The following is a 21,324-nucleotide window of genomic DNA, read 5'->3' as shown; positions in this document are numbered from 1 at the left end:
AGCCCATCCATGCTGGCTTTCACCAGCCATGAAGGGCAAGGGTCCAAGGAGCATGTAGTGGGCCTCACCCACCACAGGATCCTGTCAACATCCTCCTGGGAGACCAGACTGAAGTGATCTAAGATCGGCCCAGAGGACAGCCAAGGGGTCTCCAGTTCCCTTACTGTATTAACCATGGCAAGCAGGTTGCGGTGGAAAGACAAGACTTTATCTGCAAAAAAGCTCCCAAAAGCCTCACAGCTAATAACCGAATTATCAATTTGATGGTCTCCCTCTCAGAGGGAGACCAGGGACTGAACTACTTGAAACAATTTTGCTAGGCTTGAGCTTGCAGACGCTGTGGAGGTGACATAGTAATCCTTCTTTGCCACCTTCGCAGTCACCTCATAGGCTTTCATAAATGCTCTATAAGATGATCTTGCTTCTTCATCACGGCTTCGCCGCCATGCTCGCTCAAGTCGTCTGAGCTCCCACGTCATCCGTTGTAGTTCCTCCATATACCAAATAGCTAGTCTGGTGCGGAGGCAGAGAGGGCGATGGGGAGCAATTTTGTCGATGGCTTCAGAGAGATGGCCATGCCAGTCCTCTACCAGCTCATCTAATGAACTGCCAGGGGGCATTGGATCCCACAGAGCATTCTGGAACTCAATTGGATCCATTAGTCTCCATGGGTGAGCATAAATTTGCTTCCCACCTATGCAGGGGGGAGCTGGTATTCTGAGATGAGCCTTCAGGACAGAGTAGTCTGACCACGGCACTGCTTTTATAGCATCAAGGTCCACATGAATCCCCATTCCAAAGATGAAATCCAGCATGTGGCCCGCATTATGTGTGGGGGCTGAAACAACTTGGGAAAGTCCTAGTGCTGCCATGAAAGACACTAGGTCCGCAGCTTGCGAGAACATGGCATCATCGATATGTAGGTTGAAGTCACCCAGGACCAACAGCCTAGGGTGCTCCAAGGCCCATCCTGCCACCTCCTCCAGTAAGCTCAGCAGGGTAGCTGCTGGTGCTCTAGGCAGTCGATAACACCACGCAGATAGCCAAACTTTCCTCAGCTTCCCACATCAGTCTAACACAATCAATGCCAGTGATCTTTGGCGCGGGGAATGGCCTGAAGGAGAAAGACTCTTGAATGAGAATAGCCAACCCATCCCCCCGACCATCCATCCGGGACTGATGAAGGACTGAGAAACCTGGTGGGGGGGCAGCTCTCAAGGTGACTGTTTCGTCATCCCTCACCCAGATCTCAGTCACACACACCAGGTCCACATTTTCTGCTGCAAAGAAATCCTGCAGCGTTTTGCTCTTGTTATTAATGGACCTGGCATTACATAACAGCAGTGCTGGAGGAAGGTGATTCATTTTCCTAGACCCACAACCAGAATGACTTGTGATGGGATGCAGGTTGGAAGGACATCAAGCCCTACCATGTCTCCATGGCCTTCCATTCCTGGCCCGCATCCCACCGCCATACCTCCCCCACCCCCAGAGCACTGGGATCACCAACTACCATCCGGTCTCTTCCCTTGCAACCCCTTCACAACCTCCACCCCATATCATTGTCCACAACAATACAATACAACTGACCCAGCTGCCCTTAGTTAATCTCAATATAAAATTTCAATTCAATCTTAACACAACCCCCACCCCCTGAATAATCGGGCGCTTCCACTTATTTAAGGGGCCATACTTCAGCCCAATTCTAGCCTCAAAAGGCTAGGTCCACCCCAATATAATTTCAGTTGATGCCAGAAAATCCCAAAGAGCTTCACCAGCTGTGGCCACCAAACAACCTCGCAGCCCCTCCAGCTAACAAGCTGAAATTTAATCCCAACAAAATGGAGGTTCTACTGGTGGGGGGAAGGTCTAATCCAGGAACAGAGATATCTCTAGTTCTGGATGGGGTTGCATTCGCCCTGAAGGAGCAGGTTCATAGCTTGGGAGTACTGCTGGACTTAGGCCTCCTGTTGAATAAACAGATGTTAGTGGTGTCCAGCGGCGCCTTTTACCAACTTCAGCCAGAGAGTCAACTGCAGCCCTTCCTGGACAAGTAAAATCTTGCCACTATAGTAGCCCTCGTAACACCTAGATTAGATTACTGCCATGTGGTCTATTCCTTGCTTATACACATGATATAGTGACACTACAGCCCCTGAGGAAGTCTATACGACAAAATCTGCCGCCAGCCAGCCACAGCTAGGGCTGCATCATGATGTACCACCTGCATTACATCTTGGTAGACACCTGAAAGAAAAAGGAAAGAAACAACATAAATTTTTGAACAGACGCATACTTACCATCTTCCTCCGTGAGCCTGGAGTTTTTGCCCTGTTCCTGGAAAGCTACTGGAATAGGACTTTGTTATCCTAGTCTGCCTCAGACTGATATATAAGCTATGAACCTCTCAGAGGACTTAGTAACAAGAGAATGTACTGCATTTGTTATATTGTAATTTTATATCACTGTATGTTTGCCTAATGCTGAGCACATTTGTTATACTGACTAGAGAGCGCTGGCGTTAAAAAAATATAGATATTTGTATGTTTGTATAAATACGAAACACATTTGGTGCAGCAGTAGTGAATGTAAGTTTTTCAGTATTCATCCCGGGTGGGTTTTCCACTTTTTCTTTGTTGCCTTGTACCAGGGTGAGCCTTGTTCTAGTGTTCCATGTGGTCTATATTGGGCTGCCCTTGAAGACTGTCTGAAAGTTATAGTGGGCACAGAATCCTGCAGCCAGGTGTGATATAGTCCCTAACTGAAGTTGGTCATAGTCTTGTTCCAGCTACACTGGGTCTCTGGTTGTGTATTTTTTATGTTTATATTTTTCTACATTTTATTATTTAATTGTTTTAAATGCTTTTTCAAGATTCAAATGTTTTGTTTTAATGTTAATTTTTCTCCCCCTTGGGGACCCTGAATTGGATGGAAAGGTGACATAGAAATGTTTTTAGTAAATAAAGCAAAAAAGAAAACAGTAGATATAATTTGCAGTCCCATTTCAGACACTGTGCAACTACAAAGATTTTCCCCTTGTGAGTAGATACTCCTCAGTTCTTACAAAAGAAAAAGAAAGAGATCTGTATGCTTCGAACTGTGTGTGGATTAAAGCTGAAACCGTCTGTATTTTGGCTCTCTTCTTAATGTATTAGATATGATTGGTTTTTCACTTTCATTACACAGTTTCTTTGTTTCGGATAAACATAAAAAGAGCCCTATTGGATCAGACCAGTGATCCATCTTGTCCAGCATCCTGCCTTACTCAGTGGCCAACCAGTTACTCTGGAAGGCCAACAACAGCACACAGAGGCTGATTCTCCCTGAAGTTACCTCCTGGCACTGATATTAAGAGGTTTATTGCCTCTGAATATGGAGATTCCCTTAAGTTACCATGGCTAGTAGCCCTGATAGACTTATCTTCCATGAATATGTCTAATCCCTTTTTAAAGTCGTCTGTGCCCATGGCCATCACCAAACCCTCCAACAGTGAATATCACATTTTAATCACTATTAAAGGGTTAGGGCTGCCATTCTTCATTATTTGCCATTCAGGTTTTTTTTGTAAGCAATCACACAGTATATCATATTGGTTGGATCCCACAGATCCTTTCAACTAATAGCCACACTTTCCTCTGGTGTAAAGAGTCTTTCCCTGATGCAGAAATCTCTTCTACCAGTAGAATAACATCTTGCATTAGCAGAAGACTCTTGGCATTGGAGTAAAGCACCACTCTTAGTAAAACAGATCCTAGGATCCAACACTTTGCTTCTGTACAAATAGACACAACAATATTACTTTAGGATCCTCCAGAATGATCTAGCGCTAGACCTACATGTTTCAATCAAGTTTCCATTACTTTTTGAACATGGAAACTCCTGATTGTCTTGACCAGAGATTAAATTCCCCTCAGACAGGCAGGAACTCTGTTCTCCGTAGTGATATCAGGAGAAGAAGGAACAAGGTTTACTTAAATATAGTGTCAGTGGAGATAGTGGCTGATTCTGCACACGTTGAATAATGCACTTTCAATGCACTTTATCAATCGTTTGAGTTGGATTTTTTGTTCCGCACACAAAAAAATCCATTCCAAATGATCTATAAAGAGGATTGGAAGTGCATTATCCAATGTGTGCGGAATCAGCCAGTGTGAGGTTTCTTTTAATTAAGGAGAGGAGAAACTGAGTATCTTTGTGTATCTTGAAAAAATGGATGACTGCCTAAGTAGCAATTCCCTGATATATGTGTTGCTGAAATCTTCTGTTTTCCCTGTTGACCATGAATATCACACTCAGCTGTATTACTTTGGCAGCTGACTTCTCTCAGTAATATAATACAGCCATTAAAACAAATTTCAGTATTTGTACATGTTTGGTTAACAGAGTTCTTTCAACATCCAGAACTAGTCTCAATGGCTACATTTAAAAATCCATATTTTCAGTAATATATATTTCCCCCAGCAAGGTAGGTGATACCTACCAGCAAAGTAGGTGATAACTAGGTGTTTTTTGGGGAGGGGGGGCGTTGTATGGCCTGGTACAGTAGAAAAAAATAGAGGGGTCAAGTTACAACCTAAAATGAAAAATACATTCCAAGATGACATTTACTATGGATGTGCACAAAATATAGGTTAAAAGCAAATTAAAAACATAAGGCCTGAATGGTAGGCTACATGTATATATAAAAATTGCTAAAACCCCACCCTATCAGGAGGCAATGGCATTCTGACACTCCCATTTCTTTCAGAGAGACATACAGCTGTTTTTTTGTGGATGGAGAGTCTTTCTCCAGCCATTCATCACTCTTGATAAGAGAGTGATCGGAAGTTACCCATTTGCGCCTCATTTGGTGAGTTCAACGGAAAGATTTACTGCCTGGGCCATGTCAAGGCAGTGTCTAAATGTCGAAGATTTGAGGACTAGGAACAGAACATCATTGAAGCTGCACTGAAGTGAAGGATGACCCTTCCCAAACCTTTTTACTAAACTTTTTCTTTGATCTTCTAACTACAGTCTGAAACCTGCCACACAGAATGAAGTTTATACAGCTTTGGTGAGAAACAATATCTTGTTTAACTCTCGTCTAACTTGGACGTGCTTTTTATATTAAAAATAAAAATTAAAGGAAATGAATATATGCAGGAGCTTGGTTTATTTTTATTGGAAAAAGAAAGTTTTAAACGGACATAGGGTGACTCTTTGCTATGTTTGAGGAAGCCTATGTTTTTGGTTCAGCAAGTATAACAGTTTGGCCTGGGAAGCTGAAAAGTAATGTAAAGCAACAGCCTTGAAAAAAGATAAGCTGGGTAAACAAAATAATGCAAATTATTCTGGAAAGTCTCTGCCTCTCTTTTTTTTTCTCTTGAAATTATCTTATACTCCTGACTATAAAACTCTGGCTTAACAACATTACCTCCTGGATTTATGAGAAATAACACTATGAAATTTGACTTTTGTGCATCAAAATAATTGGATTTATTGAAGCTGAAGAGAGAAGGAACTTATTTAATGGGACCAAAGAAAGAAAAGATGAAGGTACTAGTCAAACAACAGTTGAGGTATTTGCTGGATACTTACGTATATATACCCAAAGAGTGAAAATGGACTGGACTGTTCAAAGTTTATATCAGTTTTCTAACTCAAATGTGGAACTGGAATGCATAAAGTTTATATCAGATTTGCAACCTAAATGTGAAAATGGAATCTACAAAGTTTATACGAGATTTGCAATAAAAAATAAACTAACAAGAGAAGTCGTAATTTAGGTTGTGAAGATTTGAAAGAGTGGGAAGAAAGATCATTTTAGACTGGAAGAGGAAGAGGATTAAGAACAGAACAGGCATGAGGACTTGAATAATGAACTTTGGACAAAAATAAATAAAGGATGAATGGTAAACATGGGGGCCCCAAATTTATTTTGTAAAATATTTAGAGAACTCCCTATAAAATTATTGATGGTATATATTTTTATAAAATAGTAAAAAGGATTAAAGGTTTGTAAATTAAAGACTGGAAAGGGGAATAGAAGAAAGGATCATTTTATTATCTGGGGTGGACTGGAATGGTAAAAAAAATTGAAAAAAATGCTATAATTATATATGTTAATGTGAATTTGAAAAATTAATTTATAGTCTAGATTGGAGTTTTGTGTGTTGGGAAATATGGATAGGGGAAAAAAGAGTATGTTTTTCCTAATGTCATATGGGGAAATGTTGAAATGGCATATTTACTGATAGTAGAGGAATTTGATTGGAAAGATGTGGGTTTTAGTGGATATTGCCAAACTTATAGTTACAAAGAGAGATAAAAGTATTGTTTATCTACATGGCAAATTGGAAACCCTTGATGACTCTTTGTGAATGGAGAAGAAAAATGAATTAACAATTAGTTTAAGTAAGAATATGGAGCTGGGATATTAAGGAGACGAGATAAGATATGCATATATATATATATATATATATATAAAGAGAAAAAAAGAAATTAATTAGACCCCAAGCTGATTGCTATGAAAAGGATGAAGTGTCGTAGGGGAAAAACTGTGATGATTAATAATATGAGTTAGTTTTCTTTTTAGGTCTGTTTGTGTAGGCCATTGTAGGCCTTTATTAGTTATATGTGTTTCTTTTTCCGTTCTGTTCTTTCTTTCAATTTTTCTACACTAAAATAAAAACTATAACCATAAAAAAATTGCTTAAATGTTCTCCATACACAGATGATGATACAGTTCAGTGACCAACACAAAGACAGACCATACGCATTTTGGCCCTAAGGCCTTCCTTAGTGGTCAATTATACAATATTTATAATCAAACACACCCACACATTCAGAAACCAATATAGAAATGCTCGCAATGCTTTATGTAAAAGAGAAAAGCGGGGAGGGAAAAAAATTAGTGTTGGCAACCACTATGCTCTAGAAATATTTTTTGGAAAAACACTAAAACAAAATTTATCTCTTGTAAATTTTGTAGTATAATACAAATGTTACTGCAGATCACTACTGCACTCACACAATGCTCTTCTAGTGTATTCTGTAGAAAAATGTTACAAATGAACTAATTCTATACTAAACTCTTTAACCCCCCAGGGCTCTCCAATCTCAAACAAACCTGAGGCTTGGTTTCTAGTGTATTTGGGTGTGTTTCATCAATCTGCAGTTGAAATAAAATGACACTTTAACCTCATGAAGTTCAGCAATATAGAAAGGTAAAAGGATGACACAATATCTCCCACATGATATGGAGATATCCTCTCAAGGGAGGCGTAGGAGAGGGAAGAAAAGAGATGAGAGAAGGGAGAAAACACTAAAGTTACAAGAACACAGCACTGTCAAAATGGGAACCCAAGTAGGCATCTAAAAAAAATCTCCATCAGACACAGCAAGTCCAGTCCACTTCTTCATTTAGTCCCCAAGGCATCAACATCTGGAGGTGGTGGATCCAAAATACTTCTGTTTTCTGCAGGAGCTTGTGTAAGACTGAAGATGTTTTGTATACATTTCACAACCCAGAATCGCAGTTGCTTCTCCATATACCCCGCAATGAGATAGTGATTAACAAGTGGGGTATTCAGTTTCTTTAATCTAATACAGCTCTTATATTCACATATTCGAATTTTGACTGGTCTAATAGGCATTCCCACATACATTAAATTACAGGGACACTAGATTACATAGATAATTGAATTACAGTTACTGAAAGAATTAATTACAAACATCCTAGTGTTGGATGAATTTTGAAAAGTCTTTTTAGACACAGAACCACCACATCCAGCACAGGGAAAGAAACCTTTTATTGCTATCCTTCCACTTCCACAGCTATTGTCCTTCACTTCTGGTAGCTTTCTCCTTAATAAATCTCAGTGGTTTTTTACTCTTTTTGCTGTAAACAAGGTACGATTTTTGCATCTAGGAATATTGGGCAGAAGGTGCCAATATCTTTTTCTGATGGCCTGAATTGGTTTGTACATACTGTTGTATGTTAAAGGGATTACCATCCTGTCCAGGTTCTGTTTCTCAGAGCCAAGCTACAAGTGACACCTGACATGATTTGGACACGTGTCAGTTTCCATCAAGTTTTAATGGGATGTGTAGGCATCCTGTTTGACTTGCAGGTTGGCTCTCCATGTAAAAGCTCATTGAAATCAATTGAAGTTTGCAGAACAGTCAGTTTAATACATTAGAGCTCAGCTCTAATGTGGACCAATTGGAATGGGCAGCCACAGCCCCCGCAGCATTCCCAGCTCCTCTCAGCCAGACAGGGCGAGGTGGCTGCCAGGCATCTGTAGGTTTTCTTTAGACATCCTTCTGTAAGGTGTTGCCAAGCCACCTAATCTCTACATCCAATAAATGTTTGGTTAACAGAATTCTTGCAACATCCAGAACTATTCTCAATGGTTACATTTAAAAATCCATACTTTCAGTAATACAGATTTTCAAAAATATATATTACTGAAATATATAAAATATATTTCAGTAATATATATTCCTGCTGCTGCTGCTGCTGCTGCTGCTGCTGGGTAAGGTTGTCTTCCCTTAAGACATAATTGCCTACCCTTTCGTTAACTCGTCTCAAGGATACTATGATGAATTGGCTGATCAGGACAAATTGTGAACCACACTGAAAGTAGATTTGAATGTGATGAACTACAGAAATGACATAGTCCGGACAGCTTTCCTTCCATTTGTAGATGCATTTATCTCTTTGTTACTGTTATTGTTAGTCTGCCTTTCTCACTGAGATCCAAGGCAGATTACACAATGCAAGTGAAAATACAATACAATCAACACCTAGGACATTCACTGAGCAAACTGCAATAACAGCAGTTAGGCTATTCAGTGAAAGGGATACAATAGGATAGACTAGCAGAAAATTTGAAAAACAAGCATAAAGCCAAGCACAGATATGAAATCTTTCTGAAACAAAACATAACTAATTTGCATAGCATGTTTAAACTCCCTAGTAGATACATATCTACATCAACAGACAGTGCCCAACAGAGTAGCATATAGTCCCTGGCCTACCAATGCATCTCTCTGAGCTACTTCTTATGGCTACTTCTTATAATCTGAGTAGAAAGCCTTCCTGAATAATTCAGTTTTGGCATAGTTTGTGGAAAGCCAGTAGAGTGGAAGCTTTCCTGACCTCCTCAGGCAGACCTTTCCATAAGGTGGAGGCTGCCACAGGAAAAGCACGTCTGTGGGCAGTGGTTGATTTTGTTGATCATACCCTTTATCTAAAAAGCTCTGAGTGGCATATGTAGGTTGTCTGTCGATCTTCACGACAACTCTGTGAGGGAGACTGAGAAATAGTGACTTCACACATTCAGCTTTATGGTTAATCAGGAATTTAAATCTAAATTTCTCGCGTCTTTTCCCAACATAATCTAGCCACTGCACATTACAAGTTTAGTACTTGTTAGCATACACAGTATTAATCTACTGAACCAAGCAATGTACCAGATGGGTTTGACATATGCAAATGATCAAACTTGACAGTTGCATACCTGAAATAGGTGAGAATAGAGATATGTATGTTGGGATGGTGCTATTGGAAATGTTTGGAAATGCATATATTTATTAATAGCTCACAGAAGATCTGTAAAAATGCAGACAAATAATTAAAAACAATTCTTACTTAAGAAATCCCTACCAATCTCTAACATGGCATTCTCTAACCATAATGGATGTAAGTATGATGCTTGGTCCAGATATTAGTGTATGTGTGGGGTGGGTGGGTTTCATTTAAACCTCTTGGTGGCTGGAGTATTTATCAGTCTACAGAACACATTAAACTATATCAGAGGGGAAAATCCACAGTTTGAGGACTTCATCATGGCCATTTCCACAGGTTCCAGTTGGGGGGGGGGGGGTTCCCTGTCCCAAAGTCGTGTCTTCCCAATCTGCTTCGAGAACTCACCTTTCACATGCATCATCCTCATGTATGTTTTGTGGGTGTTTTTCGTGGGAAAAAAGGTCCCAAAACAGAAAATGCATTTTTTATCTGCGCCTCATCAAAAATGAAACTGGCACATTCCCAGTATTTTCACAAACAATGGGCTTTATTGCTTGTTTAAAATAAAATTAGAAATGGCATTATGTTGTCAATGATGTTCTTAGACTGATAGTCCGATTGCTGAGTCATCCAATGTAGCAAGCACTGCAGTATGATTCCCTTTGTATACGTAGATATCGTAATAATGCAAAGACCATGAAAAAAAGATTAAAAGAGAGGAGGATTATACGATTGCGCATGTGAGCCAGACACATATGTGATGTTTAAAGGAGGGGTAATGGTGAGAAGAGAGGTTGGAGATTTGTGGGAGGACTCTTCTGAAGTACAAAAAAGCCTCTGCAAGCATTGATATAGTAGGATAATAGTGTGGAAAACCTGCATCAAAAATAAACATGGACAAAAACAGGTCTCACAAAAAACACTTAAAAACCAAGATCATCATGACTCGTTTGCCCATGGGAAACAATGACGTGTTTAATGAGTGAGATAACCCACCAGAGTTCCGTTTGCAGGCCGTCCCACTAAGGACATGTGGAAGCAGCTCATGTCATTTAATCTCCAATTGGAGCATTGAAACTGTAGACAAATTCCAAAGTGATAAGCCTTCTGAGTTTGTTCTCTGAAACCATGCAGAAGGGACCTCTGCATAACTGGCCACTTGGGAGGAGCCCTTGGCTCCCGCAAGAGGTTTAACTGAATGGTTGAGGGAAAAGGCTTGCACTGCTTTTCTACCATGCTAATACAGTGACTGTAGAAACTGAGCTATGTTTGTCCGGAAGCCCCAGACGGCAGCAAGAATAGTCTGACTGAATGGCTAAAAAGTTGCTAGGTTGAGAAAGCTGATTAAAGAAAACTTTTAAATCTAGCAGCCCTTGTTTATGTTCCTTCATAATATCTCCATTGTAAATAATCCAGTTTCAAGAAGGACACCATAAATCTTCTGTGCTGAACTAAGCTCAGAATGTTAGGGAAAACCAGTACACACACACACCATAACATTTTTTCTTTTTGTTTTGAATCGTGTGAGGCCTAGAAGTACTACAGAAATATGGTTTTTCATATTATTAAATTGAAAATGGAGAACAAGGGAAATGACACAAGGAATTGGAAGACATGGTGAACCAAATCTGTCTGGATTTTGAAAATTCAATTCAATTGAAAATTCTCTCAATTCATATTAGTCATAGGTGACTTTGAAAACCAATCACTGTAATAATCTTATCACTATAAATATCAGGTAGTAAGACCTGTTTTCAAAAATAAGGTGATAAAAGGGATATTTTTTGTTATAAACAATTCTAAAATCATTTTAGTTCTTGATCAGCATCCAGAATATAGTACTTTCAAAATAGGTGTAATATGGCCTTGCCCTTATTAAGGGAGAAAGGATGGATAGTGCAATTTCACATATGTAGGCTGATCTTTAGTAAGCTAATGTAGAATTTCTGAAAATCTAACTTTAGATATCCAAATACTGGGATAACCATCTCAGAGAAATAAATACAGCCTAGAAATGGTCTGTAAAGGGAAGAAGAAAGATATTACAGCTACATGGAGGGAAAGGGAATGGGATCAAAATGAAACACCAAATTTTTACCAAGGGACTGCTTGCTCTGTACTTTATGAAGTACATACAATTGCTGTGGCTGTCTCCCTTGCCCATACCAAATGTGTAAAATGAGAATGAAATACACTTAACACTTAATTTAACTTCTGTTTATCCTTCTCCCACATCTCCAAACTCATGTGTCCTGTTAGACTTTTTTTATCTTCTGGAGGCAATCCTACCGCTTTTGAAGTAGGTGGCTGAACTCAGGTTTGGCCAATATTGTCCCCAATTAATTTATTTTTAAATTATGAAAAATTGGTATATAAATTAATTCAAACCTTTTCCTCATGGTATGGGTGCACTACAGGTGTCAATTCTAATATATAGCACAGAAATACTGAAAGCAGCATGCAGACAGTCAAAGCAGTACTTTACACAACTTATCAAAACGAAACTGATATTATCCCTGCACTATTGACTTCATTGATTTTTCTTTAAAAAAAACAGGCTGTCATACAGAAAGAATGGCCAACTTTGGATTCCACCCGCTTCCTTTCACAAACATTGTTATTCACAGACCAGTTGCCCTCGCCAAAGGTAATATGTCAAGGAAACCTTCCTACTCTTTGGCCTTTGTTCATTCCTTAAGGATCTTCGGTTGATTAATACTGCAATTTATTGACTGAAAAAACATAATTACTTTTAGAAGCTCTGACTTCCTCCTCATCCCCAGATGTAATTTTTCATGTAGCTTTTCTTTCATTTGCTTAATTCCCCCCCCCCCCCCACTTTATTTTGGAATTCTTTCAACACTTTACTTCACAGTAGCTAAAAGGAGGGGGGTGAAGAGATGATGTGCTTCAGCTGCACATTTGGCAATGGATTAAAAATTGCTAGTTGACACAGTCCTTTAAAAATACCAAAGCCTGCATTATAAAGCAACAGCTGAGGATTTTCAGAACATTGAACTGTAATGTCTGTTAGCTATTTGATAAACTTTGAAGTTTCGGCTTTTTTATGTTATGTTTAATTCTCTTTGCTATATGCAATATGTTTCCAACAATATTTGTGCTTGGAGGAAGATAGAAGATGGTCATAAACTGCAGACAGTAGTGCCTAATGTATGTTATTTTTTTTTCTCATGGGAGTAGTTAAGTGAAAAGCTTGGCACCCAAATACTAAGCATGTTTCTTTGGGAGGATATTTCATTGCCTTCAGTGGGATTCCATTCCTTGTAAATGTGCTAAAGATTAAGGATGCTGTAGTTTTAATTTGAATTTCAAAACGTTTCTAGATTATGATCTGCTCACGTTTTAGGGAAATTGGTATGGATATGTACATTCTATATTATTGCAAAATGCCTGGATCCTATTATAGTCCATGGCTACAATCCAACAAAATGGTATGCATGCAACAGTGGAGAACCATGCACATGGCTGCATGTTTCTTTGAAGTTTCCACTGTGGCTGCTCATGCTGCAGCAGAGGCTGGCTTTTCATCTTAAAATATATCTTGCCTTTGAAAAATGCAGCTGCAGTGAAAACCTCAAGCACACTTGCAGGGCTTTTGCCTACATATAGAAGTATAGTTTCATTGGCCATAAATCGCTTACAACTGGGTAAAGTGAGAACTGCTGGTCTATGTATTGTTTTAATGTGGATAGCAAATGTGCATCTCTGAATCTACTTGTCTCACATTTTCTAGCATAATCAAAAAGAGTCCAGTAGCACCTTTAAGACTAACCAATTTTATTGTAGCATAAGCTTTCGAGAATCAAGTTCTCTTCGTCAGATGAGAACTTGATTCTCGAAAGCTTATGCTACAATAAAATTGGTTAGTCTTAAAGGTGCTACTGGACTCTTTTTGATTTTGCTACCACAGACTAACACGGCTAACTCCTCTGCATCTATTTTCTAGCATGACTTCCCATGCACCTCTACAAAGTCATGTGAAGAATTTATTAACTGGTACTAAATGTTCCCAAAGGCAGGTCTCCACATGATCCATGGCAAGCTGCATAGAATGAACATATAAAGCTATCTTACAAAGTTATACCTTTGGTCCACCACACTCAGGATTGTCTAATTTGATGTATTCATATTTTCCAACATTTGTCACCTGAGTCCTTGCAAAACAAGTGCTCTACCATTAAGCCATGGCACTTCCCTAGCATCATAGTAGAGTAGAGTCACCACAGAGAAGCATCTTGCCACAACAATAAAGTAACATGTACAGGAGCTCTTAGCATTTCATATCTAAGCAGAAATAGTAGTATTTTTTATTTAAACATGTTTCTTCCTCTGCTTAGAAGTATAATGAACCTGTTCAACAGGAAGACAAATCAGACCATTTGATGTGGCCAGCACAGAAAACCTGGCAGTTTAGGGAAAGACCAAATTCATTCTTGTCAGAAAACAGCCAAATTAGTACCAGGTAAGTCAAATAAATTGTGTTTAAATGTTGATGTCTATAATTAACCACACCTTGATAAAAACCAGAAGAAGCACTGAAAAAGTAATTAGGACTGTTCATTGCTGCTTTGGTATTTTAATTCATATGATTAAGTTTAAAGTGGATATGCCAAAATGTCCCAAATCGAATGCAAAACAGTAGTTCTTCAGTGCTTATGGGCAGCTCAATCCTAACACCCAAGACAGCATTGTTGCTCGTTTGTCGACATAAATGGGGTGCCACTCCACGACTCCCTATGGACTTTTGCAGGAGAGTCCCGCCAGCGCCCGAGTGCGACAAGGAGAGGTGCAGCCGCTGCCAGGAGCACCCACCCACCGTTCCCCTGACAGCCCCGCTCACACCAGCCAATGGCCACACCCCTCCCCAGACATGCAGGTGAGGGGCAAGCAGTGGCACAGCCAATGGGGAGGCCGCAATCCCTGCTGCCATCAATAGGCCCCCCATCAGAGAGCAGGCATTCCTACCACGGAGGGGGGTAGATGGAACACCCACCCTCTCGCCCATCCAGCCCCCATTGCTGATGAGGGCCAGGCCGGTGGCTGCAGCTTGGTGTACCTGCAAATCCCCACTGCCGCCGTCACCACCACAAGAAACAGGTTCCCCCTCCCTGAAAAGTAGGGACTGATAGTAGGGAACTGATCTCTGTTGCTTGGAGATCAGTTGTAATTCTGGGAGATGTCCAGCTACCACCTGGAGACTGGCAACCCTAATTAATCCCCAGGGTCCAGAGAAGCAGGTGAGGGGGAGGCGGGGCCTTCAATGAGTGACAGGAATGCCCATTGGGAACGACATAGGAGGCCAGGAAGCCGTTTAGAAGCAAGGGGAATGAAAAGCACACACAAAATTGCAGCAGCGCCAATTGAACACATCACTGCACCTCTACAATGCGAGAATGCTGGTTGGACCTCAACAGCCATGCCCCAGTCCTGGGGTGGACTGACAGGCCCTCCCCATGCTGAATTGCCCAAGTCCATCCCTGCTTCCGCAAACACATCCTCCGCCCCCTGGCAGCATGCGGCGATCATCTTCCTGGCTTATCAGATGCCAGCAGCTCAGACTATCAGAGAATGAAAGTCTTCAGTGCCCCCCTTGCAGACATTCATGGGCCACAGTTCATTTCCCACACCACTGCCTGAAGTTACATTGATGGGAGGAAGAGGGCAGGGAGGCTGGACGGGGCACTACTTGAAACATTTGTGGGGATGTGTGAGAGGACATTCTGACAGAGAGTTGAGGGAGCAGCTACTAGCAATGTCAGGCAGGCGTGCAAAAACTGAAGTTTGTTGGGGCTCCCTAGGCTGGATCTGAATGGCTCTCACAGAAGATTCCCGGGGGGGGGGGGGCTGACATGTTCTGTCATCTCCCAGATGAGTCACAATGTGCCTGTAAGGGAAAGAGACATATGTGCTGCATGTAACCCAGCCCGGTCCATGGCCGAGGCAAAGTCCACACTCCAGCATCTGGGAAGATGCACATAATAGAGAGCAGCAGCGGCAACTCCACAGGTGCAGCTAGCGACCTGCTGATGCAAGACCCTCTGGTGAGGAAGTGCTCTGCTTTGGGGTGATTTTACCTTTAAGGAAGAAAGTCAACAGGTGGTCACAAACACCCGGTCAAGAGTAGTTTTCTGGGCAACCGCCTCTGGGGCAGACAGGTGCTGCTGCCACCATCCCCTCCCCTGCCGAGCCTCACCTGAAGAGGATAGCGGTCAGGCGAGTTCAAGTGATGGGGCAGCCAGCACAAATCAGCGAGCTGAGTTAGCCACTGCCCCATCTCTTTCTTACCTGTAAGTGCTACCTCTCTCCTTACTGAGCTGGAACTTGAGTCAGACAACCTGCAGGGAGACTTGAGTAGCTATTGTTAGTTAGCCTGACATTCTGGACTTTGCCCTTCTTCCCTTAAGCGAGTGCAAAGTTCTCCCAGTTTTCCCACTAAGTCCCCTCCAGTGCACTCTCCCGCCTTGTACCCAAAGTCCGCACAGCAGATGGCTGACGGGCAGAGCCTTCAGCCATGTGTTCACCATGTGTTCACCTACCTGAGGTCAGGAGCAGCACAGCTGGACATTTTGTAGGGTGTGTGAGCAGGTGATTTGGTGCAGGGAGGGAGGCTCGCCTATCCCAGAAGTGCACACAGATTGGCCCTCATGGTAGTTCCCATCCTATGCTCCTTCAGGCAGCAGGGGTGGGGCTGGGCGCCGGAAGAGAGGCTCGAGTTTTCCCATCCAATGGGCTCCTATGGGCTACGCTTCCTTTTTTGCTGGCGTAACATTCCGCTGCTGCAGGGGGCGTTTCCAGGGCTGGAGTGGCTTTGGAAGCAGACTAACTCACACCCTGCCCCCCTTCCTGCCCCCTCCCACGCCGTCATGGGGACTTGCGCCAGACTTGCACTTCCGCCTGGCCACCAAGCATGCCCACAGGCAGCAGCCCGTCTGCAGTAATGTACGTTGGGCGGGCACCGGCAGAGAGGGATTTACGTCAACATAAGTGCCATTTACGCCCGTGCAAGGCTTAGTTCTCTTCCTATGCGGTTTCCACCCTGCTGCTTAGGATTGCACGGTAAACTATCAACATAAGATAGAAGGTCTAACAATCCAAGTCATAAAATTTCAAAAAGTACCAAAAATGAAATAGGTCTTAAATCCAGATATCTGTGATAAGGGTAAAAGGATTTCTTACAGCCCTTCATTCCTTTGTAGAAAAATGTTAACATATACTTTGAGTAATTGAAATGTAAACATTTCATTTAAATGTCTGACTTTTATTACTATCCAAGATAAAGTTTTCCTGGGATATTTAAGTATTTTATTTCTGAGTTTCAAAAGGCAGAGATTCTTGCAAACACCAAAGGCTGATTTGTGTCGTACTTTCAGCATTATTTGCTTGCTATATTCAGGTCAGAAAAGAACACTGTGTCACAATTCTCCAACTTGAAACCTTCACCAAAATCATTGCTAAAACCAGAAAAAGAGGAACAAATTTCAGCAGAGTGGTATGTTTGATTTATTATTTATTTTATTTTTATTTATACTACACTTTCTCCCCATTACTCCCTTCTTGTCTATTTTATCCTCACAACCATCCTGTGAGGCAGGTTAGGATCAGAGAGTAAGGTCACCAAGTGAGCTTCTGGGGCAGAGTCGGGATTTAAAGCTCAGTTTCCCAGATCCTAGTCCACTTTAATCACTGCGCACCATGCTGGCTCTCTTTAAATGGTTTTGTGTGTGTGCGCGTGCACAAGTACATGCACATACATACGTACACACACCAGAATATTATAGTTTTAGGTTCAAGCTAGTTTAGCTATTGATATTTTTATCTTAAGTATTTGTGCTGATGTGTCCTGGTCTGTGACTTCCCTACAATATATGGGACACAACAGTTGCTTCTGCAATTGCACTGGTACAGTTGGTGAGAGAAAATATGTTCTGTTGTTGCGAGGATAATGGGGTTGGTTCCCATTTCTACCTTTGTGAAATAGGAAGACAAGATTTGAGTAGGCAAGAGAAAAATCTGTCCTTCAGTTATTTATAAAGGTTAATATTGTACAGTTATGCATATATAATATTATTTTCAATTGAGAAACATCAGTAAGATGATGTGGAAGATTGCATCAACCAAAATATTGCACACATACTTCATAATAATTATGTGCTATGCTCAATTTAGAATGTGAAATGCTGTATATATAATACAGTACGGCTAGAATCCAAAGAGCTGTATTGCATGGCTCCAGGACTCTTGACCCCTTTTCCGAGTCACTCCCTTGTACCGCCTGAAAAACTGTTCTTGAGAAGACCCTCAGAAGCAATATGCAGTGTGACTACAGCAGCCTGAAGGGGAAATTGGCAGTCCCTCTGTGTGTCTGTGAAAACAACAGGGGCAACACAACGGGGTTTTACCAATCCCAACCAGTATATTTAATAGCTGTACATTTCTATCTGCACAGATTCTAAAATCATCTCTGTTTTAGGGGATTTAAAGACCTTGCTACTGCACAGCTCATGCTAAAGAGAGCACATAAAATGAAAGCAAAGAAATCTAGCAGTAAAAAACTTGGTGAGTACACGTTCCTGTTAAAAAAATGTAATACAGAGTATGTCTGAAAAAGAGATTAACTGGAATTTTATGCAGAGTTACTTCTGTTGAATCCTATTGACATCAATGGATTCTCCTTAGGATTGTATTTTTTAAGTATCTTACAGTGAAATCCTAAGCAGAGTTACACCAGCCTACACCCATTGAAAAGAGGCATTCTCTTCTTTAAAAATGTTGGGCATTGTTTAAATTCATTGATGCTATTGGATGTCATTCATTTCAAAGGTTATCAAACTTTTACAAGAGAACTCTTCCTGTAAAGATGTCTGCACACAGTAGGCCTTCAACAAAAGCCCTTTGCATCATAGTACAGAAAGCTTTTAAAAAGATACTATAGCTAATAACTATATTCCTTCAACTAGCATTAATCATACCATGCCAGGAATGTATGAATGCTTGGCAGTAAGCAGTTTGTATTTTCCTGACAGGTAAGTTATTTTTTTAAAAGGATAATTGATATTTAAAAGGACAACTGATATTTCCAGAAAGGATAAATCTCCTGTCTCTATGTCAGATAATCATGTCCCTTTATAGTTATCAACTATAATTATCTTCATAAGTTTGGGAACCAGATTTCTCTTTGAAAAAAAATGGGAAAGGAAAACTTTGTATGCTTTCCTGAGCTCCTTGGGAGAAAGGCAAAATAAAAATGTGATTGATTGATGGGTTCTTATTACTAACATAATTAAGCACAGTCAGTTTAGACAGTCTAGAGATATATATTGTCTGTGTTGAACTAGAGATGTTGTGTTAATTGTGTGTAAATGTTCTTTTTAATATTAAAATAATTTGGAAAAAAGAAAAGTGTATGAATATAGTTCCTTATGAAGTTGTAGATTTTGAAGACTTTTTACTGATTTTTTTAATTGAAAAAATGAAATGTCTATAAGCCGAAACAGATTAAGACACACAGAGGCCCTGAACTATGTCACATTTAAGAGGCCCCATAGCATTACCAAGAAAAATGGTAATTTAGTAATGAGGGAGGGAGTACGAGGCTCCTCATAATCTGAGACCCTCAACTGTAGCTTCTCTGTGTCTTTTAAAAATAATTTAAAGTCACAACTGTGTGACACAGGAAGAGACAATAGCAGGAACTCCAAAAGAGTGCATATAAGTTCATTGATTCTGATGGCCTCCCACCCTGTTCTGTCATATACCTCTCTAAAAAACGCATATCTGGTGTCCAGCTGAATTTTTCACATGTGTACAACTTGGTGGCCCACATATCAATTGTAATTAATGGAACCCATTGGAGTGTATCATCTTTTCCCCATATGTTGTCTGTTTTATGTTACTAATAATTAATCCAGTCATAAATGGTGATTGGTTAAAGCATATCAAAGTAACTTTTCCTGTTTTTGTTGTCTCTAAAGGACTTGGGGATGTTCCCATGCTAACAAGAGTGGGATTTTCTTCTTGTCTGCATTTTAAAATGTATCCATTTTCAAACTGGTTGAGAATGTAGCCAAAATATAACCCAAGAGCAGGCGTACCATTATGGTTGAGAACAGCAGATATGAGCTCTTGTTACTTGTTTATATTTGTTTTTTGTTTATATTTGTTTATATTTCACTCCTGTCCCAAAGTCATTGTGGGGTGATAATTTCTGTCTTTTAGTCTCACTGGTCCTTCCCCACTTCCCCTGTGTGTGTGTGTGTGTGTGTGCAATGCACGTGTGCGTGTGCTTCTAAAAAGTGATAGAAGTATGTAACAGCTGCATAATTCCATTGTGTAACATAAAGGACCTTAATCTTAAGAACACTTTTCTAGGACTAAGCCCCATTGAATAAAATAGGACTTACTTTTGCTTAGAATTCTTTTATAAAAGGAGGCATATCTTTAAAACACTTATGAGCTAGAAGCAGTCTGAGATGAGAGAGATTTTAACTTGACTGGCAGCTTGATTGCCTTTGTAAGATCTAACTTCTCCTCCCAGCACTGCCTTTGGTCCTTTCACAAGTGTCCAGTCATGCTTAATTCCCATTGACATCAATGAAATATAGCATTCCATATTTCTGGGCCACCACACCCAAAGTGCATTTCCTACGCAAGTGTTTGGGAAAGTTGAGAAATAGTCCTTTACAGACCATGGCTGATTCCGCACACATTGGATAATGCACTTTCAATGCACTTTATCAATCGTTGAGGTGGATTTTTTGTTCTGCACATGAAAAAATCCATTCCAAATGATCTATAAAGAGGATTGGAAGTGCATTGTCCAACATGTGCGGAATCAGCCTCTGTTTCTTCCTCTTGTTGCAAGTCTTGTGAGACTCAGAGATAAATCTGAGTACAAGCCTAAACCTTGAAGGTTATTGGAAGCTTTGGAGATCTGGAGTTGCAGCACCCAGAAAGCATGTCCTGTAAAATGTCTGTTCTGACATTAAAAAGGACACACACCCCTTCCCAGTGATCCTTTACATTATTAAAAAAGGAAGGCAGGCATGATTTCTGGCTTTCCAGAGCCGAATCACAGCACTGGCCTTTCCTTCTCTGTGTTGCTGCAGCTGAGCCCATCCAGACTTGAAAGCCAAAGAATGGCTGGTGCAAGGGTTCCTGGGTGCAAATTGAATCCAGCCAGGGCTTTATAAGGAAGACTTCACAAGGCTCTAGAGATTAGCAAAGTCTTGCAAAGGGCAAATGAGAGGATGAGCCCACTCCTCAAAACAACTGCTGAAATTCCAGGAGATAACATTACTCCCAGAATTCCCAAAGTGTTTTTTTATTCATATATACTCAGCCTGAGTGAATATGGCTAATTTCAGGTATATTTTCAGCTCAGGTGTATTCAGATGCATCCGCCTAGTGGCAACCTACAGTTTCTTCACATGGAAGTAATATCTGCATAGGAAATACATCCTGAGTGAAATGCTCCTTAAATGCATGATCCTCAATAAACCTCTTTACTATGAAATGTTGTCTACAGATATTTACAAAAAATAAAAATAAAAACAACATAGTATGAACAGTCGGATAGTAAGTAATAAAAACCCAGATTTAATCCTTTAACCTGTTATATAATTATTGTTACTAAATCTGATGTTAAATAAAAAGAAACAGCCTTCAGGAATAATCAGAGAAGGCTGTAAATCTTTTGAATCCTTTGAATTCCACTCCCTCATTGATGTTGTTCCAGTTTGACAAGGGAGTGGTAAACCATTAGAGTATATTAATGTTGCCACCAAAGGGAATTA

The 21,324-nt window shown here is 40.5% G+C and overlaps 1 protein-coding gene across 1 annotated transcript in view; it reads left to right on the top strand.

The window, feature by feature from the left end:
• The window catches only part of LRRIQ1 (leucine rich repeats and IQ motif containing 1), a 159,177-nt gene that overhangs the window by 85,626 nt on the left and 52,227 nt on the right, over window positions 1-21,324 (top strand). Inside the window, exons 19-22 of the mRNA XM_054989427.1 lie at window positions 12,069-12,158; window positions 13,870-13,994; window positions 16,926-17,021; window positions 18,003-18,088. Of these exons, the coding sequence (XP_054845402.1) occupies window positions 12,069-12,158; window positions 13,870-13,994; window positions 16,926-17,021; window positions 18,003-18,088 (397 nt within the window). The remainder of the gene's footprint in view (window positions 1-12,068; window positions 12,159-13,869; window positions 13,995-16,925; window positions 17,022-18,002; window positions 18,089-21,324) is intronic.

Source organism: Eublepharis macularius, chromosome 9 (genome assembly GCF_028583425.1).
Source record: "Eublepharis macularius isolate TG4126 chromosome 9, MPM_Emac_v1.0, whole genome shotgun sequence".
Classification (NCBI taxonomy): Eukaryota; Metazoa; Chordata; class Lepidosauria; order Squamata; family Eublepharidae; genus Eublepharis; species Eublepharis macularius.
Note: the sequence above shows the minus strand (reverse complement) of the source record. Positions and strands in the feature narration are given on the sequence as shown.